General features: G+C 35.8%; 3 protein-coding genes, 1 non-coding gene and 1 pseudogene across 5 annotated transcripts; 4 read left to right on the forward strand and 1 right to left on the reverse strand.

Moving 5' to 3' along the window:
* Window positions 35–539, forward strand: LOC104720885 (gamma-glutamyltranspeptidase 2-like). Its single transcript, XM_010438782.2, has 2 exons — window positions 35–168; window positions 261–539. The coding sequence occupies exons 1-2, from the start codon at window positions 70–72 to the stop codon at window positions 495–497; spliced, it is 336 nt and encodes a 111-aa protein (XP_010437084.2). The 5' UTR covers window positions 35–69; the 3' UTR covers window positions 498–539.
* On the forward strand, window positions 1,311–4,133 carry LOC104720888 (alanine--glyoxylate aminotransferase 2 homolog 1, mitochondrial). The gene is made up of 9 exons (XM_010438786.1): window positions 1,311–1,593; window positions 1,922–2,152; window positions 2,256–2,426; window positions 2,692–2,835; window positions 2,920–3,099; window positions 3,227–3,452; window positions 3,540–3,653; window positions 3,747–3,833; window positions 3,928–4,133. The coding sequence occupies exons 1-9, from the start codon at window positions 1,357–1,359 to the stop codon at window positions 3,969–3,971; spliced, it is 1,434 nt and encodes a 477-aa protein (XP_010437088.1). The 5' UTR covers window positions 1,311–1,356; the 3' UTR covers window positions 3,972–4,133.
* On the forward strand, window positions 6,999–7,727 carry LOC104720887 (annotated as a pseudogene).
* Window positions 7,685–10,201, reverse strand: LOC104720886. Of its 2 annotated transcripts, XM_010438785.2 has the most exons (6): window positions 9,873–10,125; window positions 9,357–9,718; window positions 8,728–9,256; window positions 8,450–8,607; window positions 8,278–8,337; window positions 7,685–8,039 (listed from the first exon to the last, which is right to left on the reverse strand). In XM_010438785.2, the coding sequence occupies exons 1-6, from the start codon at window positions 10,123–10,125 to the stop codon at window positions 7,989–7,991; spliced, it is 1,413 nt and encodes a 470-aa protein (XP_010437087.1). In that variant the 3' UTR covers window positions 7,685–7,988. The 2 variants fall into 2 exon arrangements, with proteins under 2 accessions (XP_010437087.1, XP_010437086.1); XM_010438784.2 differs by lacking the exon at window positions 7,685–8,039 and having other exon boundaries at window positions 8,147–8,337; window positions 9,873–10,201.
* TRNAV-CAC lies at window positions 11,738–11,811 on the forward strand. The gene has a single exon. It is a non-coding gene; the product is annotated as a tRNA-Val (tRNA).

The raw sequence follows: 12,222 nt of genomic DNA on the forward strand, positions 1-12,222 counted from the left end.
GGTTTTTGTTTTCTGCTTTGGCGTGCACAGGACGGTAAAGTAAAAGCCGCATTGGGTGCGAGCGGAGGAATGTACATCATCGCCGGTACAACAGAAGTTTTCTTGAATCATTTCGTCCACAACATGGATCCTCTCTCTTCCGTTGCGGCTCCAAGAATCTACCACCAGGTTTTTATACCCTTCTTCCCAAAATGAGAAACTTTCTTGTTCTTTGTTCATAACTAAAGCTAATCTTTTGTAACTTCATTATTGATTTACAGGTGATTCCGAACAAAGCTCAGTATGAGAATTGGACAACAGTGTATAATGACCATTTCGAGATTCCCAAAGAGACAAGACTTAAGTTGGAGAAGAAAGGTCATGTCCTAGCGCCAATCGCAGGAGGAACGATATCTCAGTTGATAGTGGTTCAAGAACCCGATAAAAGTTCGGGTGGAATGAGTAAGCTTGTGGCAGTAAGTGATCCAAGAAAAGGAGGGTACCCTTCAGGATATTGACATCGGATTTGATTTCTGTTTTCAATTATTATTGCATCAAACCTGTGATACGAATTTTAGCCTTTTTAGACCATCTCCATTCCTCATTTTCTTGTAATTGACATTAAACAAATTTAATTATTAATTTTAATGCTATTTTATGATAAGTGTCTTTAGAGGAGGTAAAAATATCTTTTAAATGTTTTAAATGTCTACTTGTGAAGACATTTTCATCTTAAAATAAAATAAAATTAATTATTAAAAAATTGTGAAGACATTGGACGGGATGGAGATGCCTTTTTATAATCTTTGAGTTTGCGACAACATTGGTTGTTATGGATGACAGCTCTAATAGCAACATGATTTGCCTTGCATTTGTGAATCTGTGATACTGATGTACACGTCTAATTCTTCCATATTTTACTTAAGTATATAAAGTATAACACAGTTTTTTCTTCATATAATGAACTCAAAAACATTATAGATAAAACGTAAGCCATATAAACATTTAAATTTTGTCCCAAACGATAGCAGTAACGGCAGAATAAAAGTTTTTTTAATTTATTTATTATTATTCATATAAAACCCAAATCTTTTAAATTTAATAATTTTACGAGGATAATATTGGATACTCCGCCTCTAGTCAGTGACACGTCAGCAATTCACGAACCTTTTTCCAAGATTCTTTAGTGACACGTCATTATAGCGTAAAATCTTTGGATTCCTTGTATAATCCTACTTTTAACTTAGTTACCCTAATCACTCTCCTTTTACTTCACTAGTATTAATCTTAACGACAGTTGTATATAATTGATTTGTTGTTGCTCAGCTTTGTCATTATCTCTCTAATTATTGTTCCGTACAAACAAACAACACAAAAATGGCGATACAGTGTCAACAACTCCTGAAGAGAGCCATAGATAGAGCTACGAGTTCTTCTGGTGTTCATCATCGCCGTGCGCTTTCCTTACTCCGTGCTGATTTCTCCACTTCTACGCCGCAGATTCCGCCGTTCGATCACCAGCCGCGTCCGTATAACGGTCCTTCCGCCGATGAAGTTTTCCAGAAACGGAAGAAGTTTCTCGGACCTTCTCTTTTCCACTTCTACCAAAAGCCTGTACGTTCATCATCTCGTTGATTTGATGTATTCTTCTTGCTGATATCGAATTGAAAATTTGATTTTGTTGGTTTTGACCGATCGTATATTTCTGATTTGGGGGTTTTCGAATTCATAAAACTGTAGCATAAGTTATGATCAATTTTTCAGGGTTCTGCTTTTTCTAGTCGTCAATGATGTGTGGCATTTGATCAGTTTAACTCTGCCTTTCTCCTTAGACGTTAACAATAGATTTGATCTTGATTGCAGTTTTCTTCAGCTTCATGATCCATGCTGTTGACCTAATTGGATCTGATAATACTGATTATATCTTGTTGTTGTCCTGCAGCTTAACATCGTTGAAGGGAAGATGCAATACTTGTTTGACGAGAGTGGTAGGCGATATCTAGATGCATTTGCTGGAATAGTCACTGTCTCATGCGGTCATTGCCATCCTGATATTCTAAATGCCATTATGGAACAGAGCAAGCTGCTTCAGCACGCTACGACCATATACCTGCATCATGCCATTGGCGATTTCGCTGAAGCATTAGCTGCTAAGATGCCTGGAAATCTTAAGGTACTTGAGATTTATTTTGATGGAAGTCTGAAGCAAGTCGAGAACAATGATGTAAGTTAGGTTTTTTTCGAGAATTCAGCAAGCTTCACGATTTTGGATGCAGGTTGTGTACTTTGTAAATTCTGGCTCAGAAGCTAATGAGCTAGCAATGATGATGGCTAGGCTTTACACTGGTAGCCTTGAGATGATTTCGTTGAGAAATGCTTATCATGGTGGAAGTTCTAATACTATTGGACTAACAGCTCTTAACACATGGAAGTACCCATTACCACAGGTTTCTCCCAAAAATTTCATTTACAGAAAAAATAATCGAATTGATTCCTTGTTATAGCTCATGCGAACAAAATAGATCTCTAGCATTCAACTTAGAGTCTCTGCGCTTGAGTGACCATATTGTTTTCTGAAATTTCAAGCAGAGTATTTTACTTCACCTTTACCCACGTCTTAGAGTTAGACCCATCAGAATCAAAGTCTCTGCAATGTAGTTTTCTGGATAATGTTTTTTGTAACATTATTTTGCCAATTCTGTTATTGTGCAGGGGGAAATACATCACGTTGTAAATCCAGATCCATACCGTGGAGTATTTGGCTCTGATGGTTCTCTTTATGCTAAAGATGTGAAAGACCACATCGAGTATGGTACCTCTGGAAAAGTAGCTGGATTTATCGCAGAAACTATCCAGGTTTTTGTTTGAACAAACCATCAAGTGAAATTTAGCACTAGCTTGAGCATAATATTCACCATGCCATTATCATTTTTACTTCAGGGGGTCGGAGGAGCTGTAGAATTGGCTCCTGGTTATTTGAAATCGGTTTATGAGATTGTACGCAACGCTGGTGGTGTATGCATTGCCGATGAAGTCCAGACTGGATTTGGCCGAACAGGAAGTCATTATTGGGGTTTCCAGACTCAAGATGTGGTTCCGGACATAGTCACTATGGCAAAGGTTTGTCAAAGGAAGTTGTTATCATTTACTCTGTTCTTTACCGTTTGCTCTGTTCTTACCATTTGCTCTGTTATCCAATCTTTGACTACATATATTGTTACATATATTGGCACGGTTCTATTCACAGGGGATTGGAAATGGATTGCCATTAGGAGCTGTGGTGACTACACCAGAAATTGCGAGTGTTTTAGCTAGCAAGATTCTGTTCAACACATTCGGTGGAAACCCGGTTTGTTCAGCTGGTGGACTTGCTGTTCTAAACGTTATTGATAAGGAGAAACGCCAAGCACATTGTGCTGAAGTTGGTTCACACCTTATTCAACGTTTGAAAGATCTGCAGAAAAGACATGATAGTAAGTACCAGAACGATATTTTGAGCTTTTTTTTTTATCAGATCATTACTTAGTTTTTACTTACAACCCGTCTCTGTTTGGTTTCAGTCATTGGAGATGTGAGAGGAAGAGGACTAATGGTTGGGATCGAGCTTGTGAGTGACCAGAAAGACAAGACACCAGCCAAGGCTGAAACAGCTGTCTTGTTTGAGCAACTTAGAGGTAAACAACATTAAAGCCAAATGCATCAATTTTACAAGTATTAAAGCATGAAGTTGGTCAACCAAAATGTTTTTCTCCTTTCTCTTTATGAAGAACTTGGCATTCTCGTTGGAAAAGGAGGACTTCATGGGAACGTTTTCAGGATAAAGCCACCAATGTGTTTCACTAAAGACGATGCAGGTAAAAATTCGTATAATATTGCTTAAAATCATTGTTTGTTTCAAAACAAGATGTATGTCACTAATGAATTGTGTTTTTTTGTATATAACGACAGATTTCTTGGTAGATGCATTGGATTATTCCATCTCCAGGTTGTGAAGAAGGATATGAAACAAAGCGAACGAATAAGGAGGATATGATCGTTAATCTTATTAAAATCATTTGAACCCATATTTATTACTTGTAGCTTTCAGTAATGACACGAAATTTGCTGGTGGTTAACAAAAGTTCTCTTAAATAAATTAATAGCAAAAATACTGAGAGATTTAGAACCATAAACCAACAAAAATTCAAAAGCATTTTCTATGTTGGATTAAGCCAGCACGGTTTTGCATTCAAGATATAGAGATTGATAAACGTCTACCACCTAATCACTTTCATGACTTCGTGATCCGCTCATATATCGAAAGCCCAAATCGAGTCATTTGGAGTAAGAAATAATGCATTATGTACACAAGGGCCAGAGAGTATTGAAGGTCAACATACAATAAACCTTCAGAATCTTGAGTAGCTCATCAGTGAAGGGGGTCACAAAATGCTTAGCCAATCCACCGGATCATTTCTTGATCTCCAGCTCGACACTCTCTTCCTCACACCATGGAGCTCGAATTAGTCGCCTCTTCTTCAGAGCCTTGAGGAACTGCTCCCAGTCCACAACCTCTTCCACACAAGAGTCTCTCTTTTCTTTTGCATTCCTGAAAAGACAGTCATGCATCTCTTTCAAGAGATTATCAACCTCTTGGGCCAAACCATCTCTCGATACCAATGTCGAAGATCCATTGTCACGCCTAACTATGCAAGCCTAGCAAAAGAAAAAAAATATATATATATATATATATGTATATAACTGTCAGTAGATGCATAGTGCTGCTCCACAACCATATCAGGATTTCAAATATATATGAACTACCATATTGTTGTCCAAATCTACAAGTCCAATCCGAATACTCATGGAACTCTTTTCCGCTCCTAGTGTGTGTGCTTGATAGAAGGAGCGTCCATACGTTGATCCACTTCAACACATAAGCTAGATCATTCCAAGATCGAAGCAGTATCAGCAAAAAAAGCAGATATCCTTTTGGCATCAACTCCTTGGCAGGTCTATGGAATCAAAGAGGAAGAGAGGAAGGATAGCAGAAATTCATTTACCATTGCGGCACTGAACTCCCAAGACGTCGGACACACCATTTCCTCCATTCCTTTTTTTTTTATTTTCAAACAAGATGTTGAAATTCTTGGCGAAAGTCTGTCCCAAACAGTGGGATGAAGCACCTTCCACACCACCAAAGACATTTCAAAGATCATTCTGACTGAAAATTTGAACATCGTTAGTTAGTGGGTGGAAGCCACTCAAGCTTCTGTAGTTGTGGGAGTCAGTGTTCACACATTTGCATTCTTTAAAAGACAGTCATGCATCTCTTCCAAGAGATTATGGATTTATATGAAGTACAAAGTGTGTTCAAATTAACTTGATAAGGTTACTTTATTACTCAAACTAATTCAAGTTATACATTTTGGTTATAACTAGTTATGATGTAAGAGCCAAACGGTGACCAAAAATACTATTATAACTGTTTTTCTTATTTATATATAAATTTGTAGCATAAATTAATAAACAACAACTTAAAATTTTCTTATGTATTTAGAGAATATGGAAGATTCATCAATTGGGATGAAAATATTGATGTTTAGAGTTTGTTCGTTAAATCATTTTGAATTTCATAACCATGGTATATTAAAAATAGGTGTCGTTTTTAATGGTTAAGAAAAGATGACAAGTGTGTTGAAATTATGATTATAAGAATAGTCTTCTTTGAAATTGCTCAATTTATGAAATATACATGTTAAAGGTTATAATTGACTCTATATAAATATATTGTTAGACTGATAGTTGGTCTTGTTGCTAGAATTCATTGGATATGAACATATAAGTTTTGTTTTGTGAAAATGCTAAATTTATTTTAAGTTAGAAACTTATGAAACACCTCTTTTAAAAAAATGGTACCATAACAACTAACATGTGTTTAGAACATGGTGAAAAATCAAACAACTTCATAATTGACACTTCNAAAAAAAAAGTAAACTACATTTGTTCTTTAATAGAATATACCATTTTTAGAACTCAAAATTATGAAAACTATTATATATATATATATCAATCATATATATCTTTAGTGCAAAACTTTGGTTGCTTAATTTTCAAATTTAAAATGAGCCAAATGATAGTTACATAACCAAATAACACATGTCAAAGGACTTGAATACTGTATATATATTCATCACAAAAAAACTTTTGTTAAGTAACAACTGATCACCAACAAATGGAGTCATTATGGAAAACAAAGGCCAATAAGTAAGAAATAGTTAATGTTTGTTTGACCACTGATGTAAAATGTAAATTGTTAATGTATATAAAAATTAGTAATTCAATTAAGTTATCTTTTCAAGGAATTCTGCAAAGATATAACGATAATAAAATGTTAGTGGATTCCCATAATCATATATTTGTTATGCATTGTTAACATTGGCAATCTAGATTCTAACAGTTTGTTAATGAAATCCAACATCTCATTTCATTGAGTTTTTGAGATTTCTTCTATGAAATTTTTATTTATTTATTTTGTTTATTTTTGTAAAATCCAAAAACAAAAAACAAAAATCTAAAAGCTAAAATCTATAATCCAAAAACTACTCAAAATCTCCTCAACATTCATGGAATAAGTTGTTTTCTTTTCTAAATATCATTTCTAGTTTAACAATTTAATGGTTTGTGGATTTCAATAAATAATTAATTTATAGTAGTAACTAAAAAAACATTCCGAATCTCAATATTTGTAAAATTACTTTAGATCACGCAAAATATGATCTTATTTCTTTCACAAAATAGCTGCAAACATTTATAGCCATTAATCATTCTTTATATATAGTTAAAAATCCCCACAAGAATTTATCAATATATATAGTCATACACGTACGTTCCAAAACAAAAAGTCGCAAGTCTTCACGTTTCTTTCAGAATCACACAACACGTCTTTACCAATTTCTTCGTAAATAAGTTACTCCTCTGACCCATCACAATTAAGAGAGTTTTCAAGAAAGTCCAGAAATCGTGGCGAAGCTTTATAAGGAAGACGAGGAGAGAAAGAAAGCAATGGAAGAAGAAGTAGAAGACGAAGAAGAGGAGGAAAAAGACATGTTCGAAGACGCCGTGTGCACCACGCCAGCCAGAGTCAACGCGCCGTGTGTACCACGCAAAGATCTGAGATCACCGAAGAAGAAGATGGATTGATGAGGCTTGATGATTTTTGTAGTGCGTGTAGTCACCCTGTACTCTTCAATTGCCTTGGATTTGCTTTCAAATTTGCGGAGCTGGAGTATGTCGCTAAGGTTAAGGACTTGGAGGAGGCGTCAAAAACGCTTCGACACGTTACAGAACATTCTTGACCTAGACGTGGAGAAAGAAACGGTCAAAACACCGGGAAGCCATTCGTGTAATCTAAGACGAGTCAGACAAGGCTTAGATCTGATCCGAGCCATCTTTGAACAATTCTTGATCGCAGATGACTATTCGTTGAAAGACGCTGCCACAACCGCGTACACGGATGCAGTGATGTATACACTTCCGACGAGGGATCAGCTTTTGTTACGGCTCAATGAAACAGATCAATCTGTTGAGAAGAACATGAGGAGGTACATGGAAGCATCGCGACCTATCAAAGAGTATATTGACAAGCTTTACATTCAAAGGAACATTAAACTTGATTGGTACATCAAGTAATATTATATATTCGATCGGCACTTCTTAATTAATATATAGAGATTACATTCGCTCGTTAATAATAGAATTTAACTTAATTGTTATAAACAAACAAACCGAGATGGAAAATAAATAGTTCAAACCGACGAAATGATACAAAGAGAAAAAACGAAACATAAGAAGGAAAACACAACCGAATTCATTTCCCACTCTCGATGCAGGCGGCTGATCATGTCTCACACTCGTCTCAGCCAGATGGTTGCCCGGTGGTCATTTCAGTACTCTTTATTGCAGGTTTGAGATCTACGTCGAACTCCACGATTGGCAAGAAGTAAATGATTATGAAAACGAAGGCCCGTCTAAAATGTTTTCCTCAAACGTTTGCTCTTTGGAAAATTGTCTATTACTGCCTACAATATATATATATATATATATATATATATATATATATGAAACATAAAATTGTGGTGAGTTAGTGGGTGTACTCAAAAGCCTTTAAGCAAAAACAAAAGTCAAAAGTAAACAAATTTCACGCTTTCTATTTCATATTTCGGTGTCCCCTTAATGTTTACGAGAGAAATCGGATAAATATATATGCATTTTACTACTCTCTGTAGAAAATCTATAATTAACATTAAGAAAACTTGCCTCTCGGGATAGTTGTGCCTCGTACTCGGATAATTGCTTAGACTCAATAAATCTACGCTCCTGCTTAGACAACGAGTGGAAAAAGTTAAACAGGTTGTTGCACAAATGGTTAGTAGACAATGAAACAATGTATTGACTGATATAAGTAGACAGAGAGAGAGAAGATGCTTACTTCGAGTGCATGTTCTTTACTTGAGAGATGCTTCCTGAAATCATCAAGGTTTTTGCAATCACAATCATCGCACAATTTGCAATAAAACATTCCGGTAGATTCTTCGCCCTCTTCACTGCACCTCTGAAGAAAGTGTGTTCTTGTCTCTGAAACTGTGTCTAAAGAAGAAAAAAACAAAACGAACTAGAGCTCAGAAACAGGAATAATTAAATTAGGTTTGCTTTCAGCAAGTAAGTAACTGGAGGATGATGATGAGAGGACAGGACAAACAAACATACCTGCCAGTAAGCTGTCCCAGAGCCACTCTGCAGAGGTGACCAGGATTGACATTTTATAAGGCCTATATGAATAAGCCAGAAAAAGGTTGTATTTTGTCAATTGTTGAAGGAAGGCAAGAGGTCTTGAGAAGTCGTCCGTAGTATCGGATATGAGCATCATTGTAGCCGGAGGAGGATTAAGCTTTTGCCATTTATGCAAATCCGAATACATGCGCGTGTATGTAACATCGGGAATGGTATGTGCAACATTGACTCCAGTGGAAGAGAGCCCACGCAGGAGCTGATCAGGGGTTCGTCTTTGGTCGCCATATGCAGTGATGGAGACAGGACCAGAGTAGCCTAGTTTCTTGAACGCGCCTTCTAAACTCGGACGGACCCGGCGAGCATCATAACCCTCGGGAATCGGACAGTCTTTCATATCCCACCACACCGCTATTTTAGCTGTCGCGTGTTCAGGCTTGGCCTGGTAGTTCCTTCCCCACATCCTCGTTATAGGGTCAAGTTGCCAATCACAAGGGTTTCTAATCTCCTGCTTGGACAAAGAGTGGAATAAAAAGATTAACAACAGGTAAGAAAAGATGATACACAGCAGAGAGAGAGAGAGAGAGAGAGAGAGAGAGGATGCTTACTCTCATTGCATGATCTCTACTCGAAAGATGCTTCCGGAATTTCACCACGCCTTCGTCCTGGTAACCGCACGACTTGCAATAAAAGTCGGCTGCACGTAATTTACTGGAGATAACTTTTTCATCCGCGGAGGACATTAGTAATTCTTTCCAGAGCCACTCTGCAGAAGAGGGCAGGACTGACCATATATGAGAAGTAACTGAATAAGCCAGAAAGAGGTTGTATTTGGTGTGTTGTTGTAGCCTGGCCAGATCCCAAGAGAAGACATCTGCCACCTGATTGGATATGAGCATCATTGTAGCCGGAGGAGGACGATGACCTCGCCATATCACCATATCCGAAAACATGCTTGAGCTTGTGCTCTCTGTTTCAAAAAGCAACAGTTGAAAATTTAAACCCTAAATTCCAGAGATCTAGGGATAGTTGAAATTTAAACCCTAAATTCCAGAGATCGATGAGTAGCAATTGAAATTTTAAACCCTAAATTCCAGAGATCGATAAGTAGCAATTGGACTAACCGGACATGGTATGCGCAACAGAGACCCCAGTGGAAGAGAGCCCTCGCAGGAGGTGAGCAGGGGTTTGTGTTTGGTCGCCATAGGCCGTGATGGAGACAGGACCAGAGTAGCCTAGTTTCTTGAACGCGCCTTCTATACTCGGACGGACCCGGCGAGCATCATAACCCTCGGGAATTGGACAGTCGTTCATGTCCCACCACACGGCTATGTCTTCTGTTGCGTATTCAGGCTTCGCCGCTGCGTTCCTCCACATTTTCTAAACCCTAAAGAAATCACAGCACCAAGTCCTCCTCCTCGATCTGTTTTTAAGTATACACCCAACTAATAATGGGCCTTAACGAAAGCCTCTAAATATGGGGTGAAATTTATACCATTACAAATTGATAGTGCTAAAGTATACCTACATTCATATAAAATTTAAATTTCATATCCAATTTTTAGATATAGTGCCGATTTCGAAGTCACAATCAAAATCAATGAATATTTGATTTCCGTTTTTTTTTCTAATTTTCGTTTAAAAAAAAAAAAAAGTGAAACAAATGGTCTACAGAAATTTAATATTTTTAAAATAGGGATATTCTCAAAGAACTATTGCAATATATTCTATTATTTATTTTCTATTACTTTTAAATGAGATATATAATTTAGATTTCTGATTTTTTTATTAAACAAAATGGGAAATTTACAATTTATTATATGTTATTTATCAATTTAAAGCAATTTCAAATAAACAATAATTGCAAAATTATACTCTCAAGACTATATGTTTAGTTTAATGAATCTGACTTTTACTGTTTTGGCTGAACATATATATATATATATATAGCTTAGAAAGAAAATCGTCATAATGATCTTTACCATTTTAATATTTTTAAAAATAGAAATTTTCTTTAAACAAATATTCATATGATATTCTAATATTTATCTTCCATTTTTTTAAAGAGAGTTATTGCATAAATATATTAGATTTCTGATTTTGTAAAACAAATTTGTTTTTTTTTTCAATTTTCGTTTTATTATTTTTTTAAAAAAATTAAAACTTAGAAAAGGGCAAAAAGATCTAGATTTGAATCTCATTAATAGCAAAATAGTAAGTGAGGATGAATGTTGTGCATTTCTGCAACCTAAATAGGCAAAAAAAAATTTGTCCGAAAATATTTTAAGAGCAATTTTCATTAAGAACAAGAGATCAACTAAGTTTCCTCAACTAAGTCAATACTAGTTAGATATCTTCTGCAATATTTTCGGAAGATCTTTGTAACCATTGAGTCTTTATATACTTTGTAATATCGTTTGTACATGATCAAGTCAGTCTTGATCTCGAAAATTTTCTTCTTCTTCTCTTGCCAAACTTTATGGTTTATCTAACCAAAGTGTTCCACTTAGAACAAGTCGACGCTTCAAATGTCATTAACATTTTGGTCTGGTTTCACTAATCTATGTCCTCTCGTCGGAGCCTTCATCTCAGACACTTACGTCGGCCACTTCAAGATATTAAAAGGAACATTAAACTTGATTGGTAAAAACAAAATTTTGTTCTTGATCAAGTAATATTAAGACAAAAGTTGTCCTTGTAAATTATTATAATTATTATTGATTGATTTTTTGTTTTTCTAAATTAAAATTTGAAGCTTTGCTATGAGGCTTCCCCAAAAAATTGTTTCTCACCGTATGTAACGTGTTGAACAAATTGAAACGTTCTTAAAACGAAAAATGCGTATTCCCTAGTTTCAATTACATAAGTTACATGTTCGATCGTGATTATGATTGGTCATCTTCTTTTTCTACGTAATGTGTTAACTCACGTCGGCTATCAGATGTTTATTAGGTAATAGATATTTTAATGTCTAACAATGAACATCAAAGTCTGGGTGGTGTAGTCGGTTATCACGCTAGTCTCACACACTAGAGGTCCCCGGTTCGAACCCGGGCTCAGACATTGTTTTGTTTCTGGAACTTTTTTTTCTGTCAGGAAATCACATATCCGATTTGAACTACCGAATAGTGTAACACTGTACTAACATCATTATCACAAAGAATTAGTTCACCTGTCAAAGTAAAAAATTAATGTTGTTTTATATGCTTCTAAACCTTCTGGTTGAGTAACTAGTACCTGGTAAACTTTGCTTGATTTTGATAATCAAATCTGTATGATATTTAAAATGCATGAACAGAGGCCAATAAGAGAAAAAGAAGAGTGTGATAGATTTATGGATTGGCCTTTAGGGAGACGTATGAGACAAATTACCCCCTAATCACTTGTTATTGGCTCCAGACTAATTGTTATATTTAATAGTAACATCATTACTACTGCAAAACCACAAATTTTAATTTCTAACGATGATCTTAA

The sequence above is a fragment of the Camelina sativa genome, chromosome 11 (assembly GCF_000633955.1).
Source record: "Camelina sativa cultivar DH55 chromosome 11, Cs, whole genome shotgun sequence".
In the NCBI taxonomy this organism is placed as follows: Eukaryota; Viridiplantae; Streptophyta; class Magnoliopsida; order Brassicales; family Brassicaceae; genus Camelina; species Camelina sativa.

Bases quoted from the DNA above. Each gene is read 5' to 3' on its own strand.
- LOC104720888 (XM_010438786.1), top strand. From the start codon at position 1,357: ATGGCGATACAGTGTCAACAACTCCTGAAGAGAGCCATAGATAGAGCT. The intron at 2,836-2,919 runs GTTTTTGTTTGA...TTTTTACTTCAG, and splicing joins TTATCGCAGAAACTATCCAG to GGGGTCGGAGGAGCTGTAGA. The intron at 3,453-3,539 runs GTAAGTACCAGA...GTTTGGTTTCAG, and splicing joins TCTGCAGAAAAGACATGATA to TCATTGGAGATGTGAGAGGA.
- LOC104720885 (XM_010438782.2), top strand. From the start codon at position 70: ATGTACATCATCGCCGGTACAACAGAAGTTTTCTTGAATCATTTCGTC. The intron at 169-260 runs GTTTTTATACCC...ATTGATTTACAG, and splicing joins CTCCAAGAATCTACCACCAG to GTGATTCCGAACAAAGCTCA.
- LOC104720886 (XM_010438784.2), bottom strand. From the start codon at position 10,125: ATGTGGAGGAACGCAGCGGCGAAGCCTGAATACGCAACAGAAGACATA. The intron at 9,719-9,872 runs GTTAGTCCAATT...TTTTTGAAACAG, and splicing joins TGTTGCGCATACCATGTCCG to AGAGCACAAGCTCAAGCATG. The intron at 8,608-8,727 runs GTATGTTTGTTT...TTTCTTCTTTAG, and splicing joins CTGGGACAGCTTACTGGCAG to ACACAGTTTCAGAGACAAGA.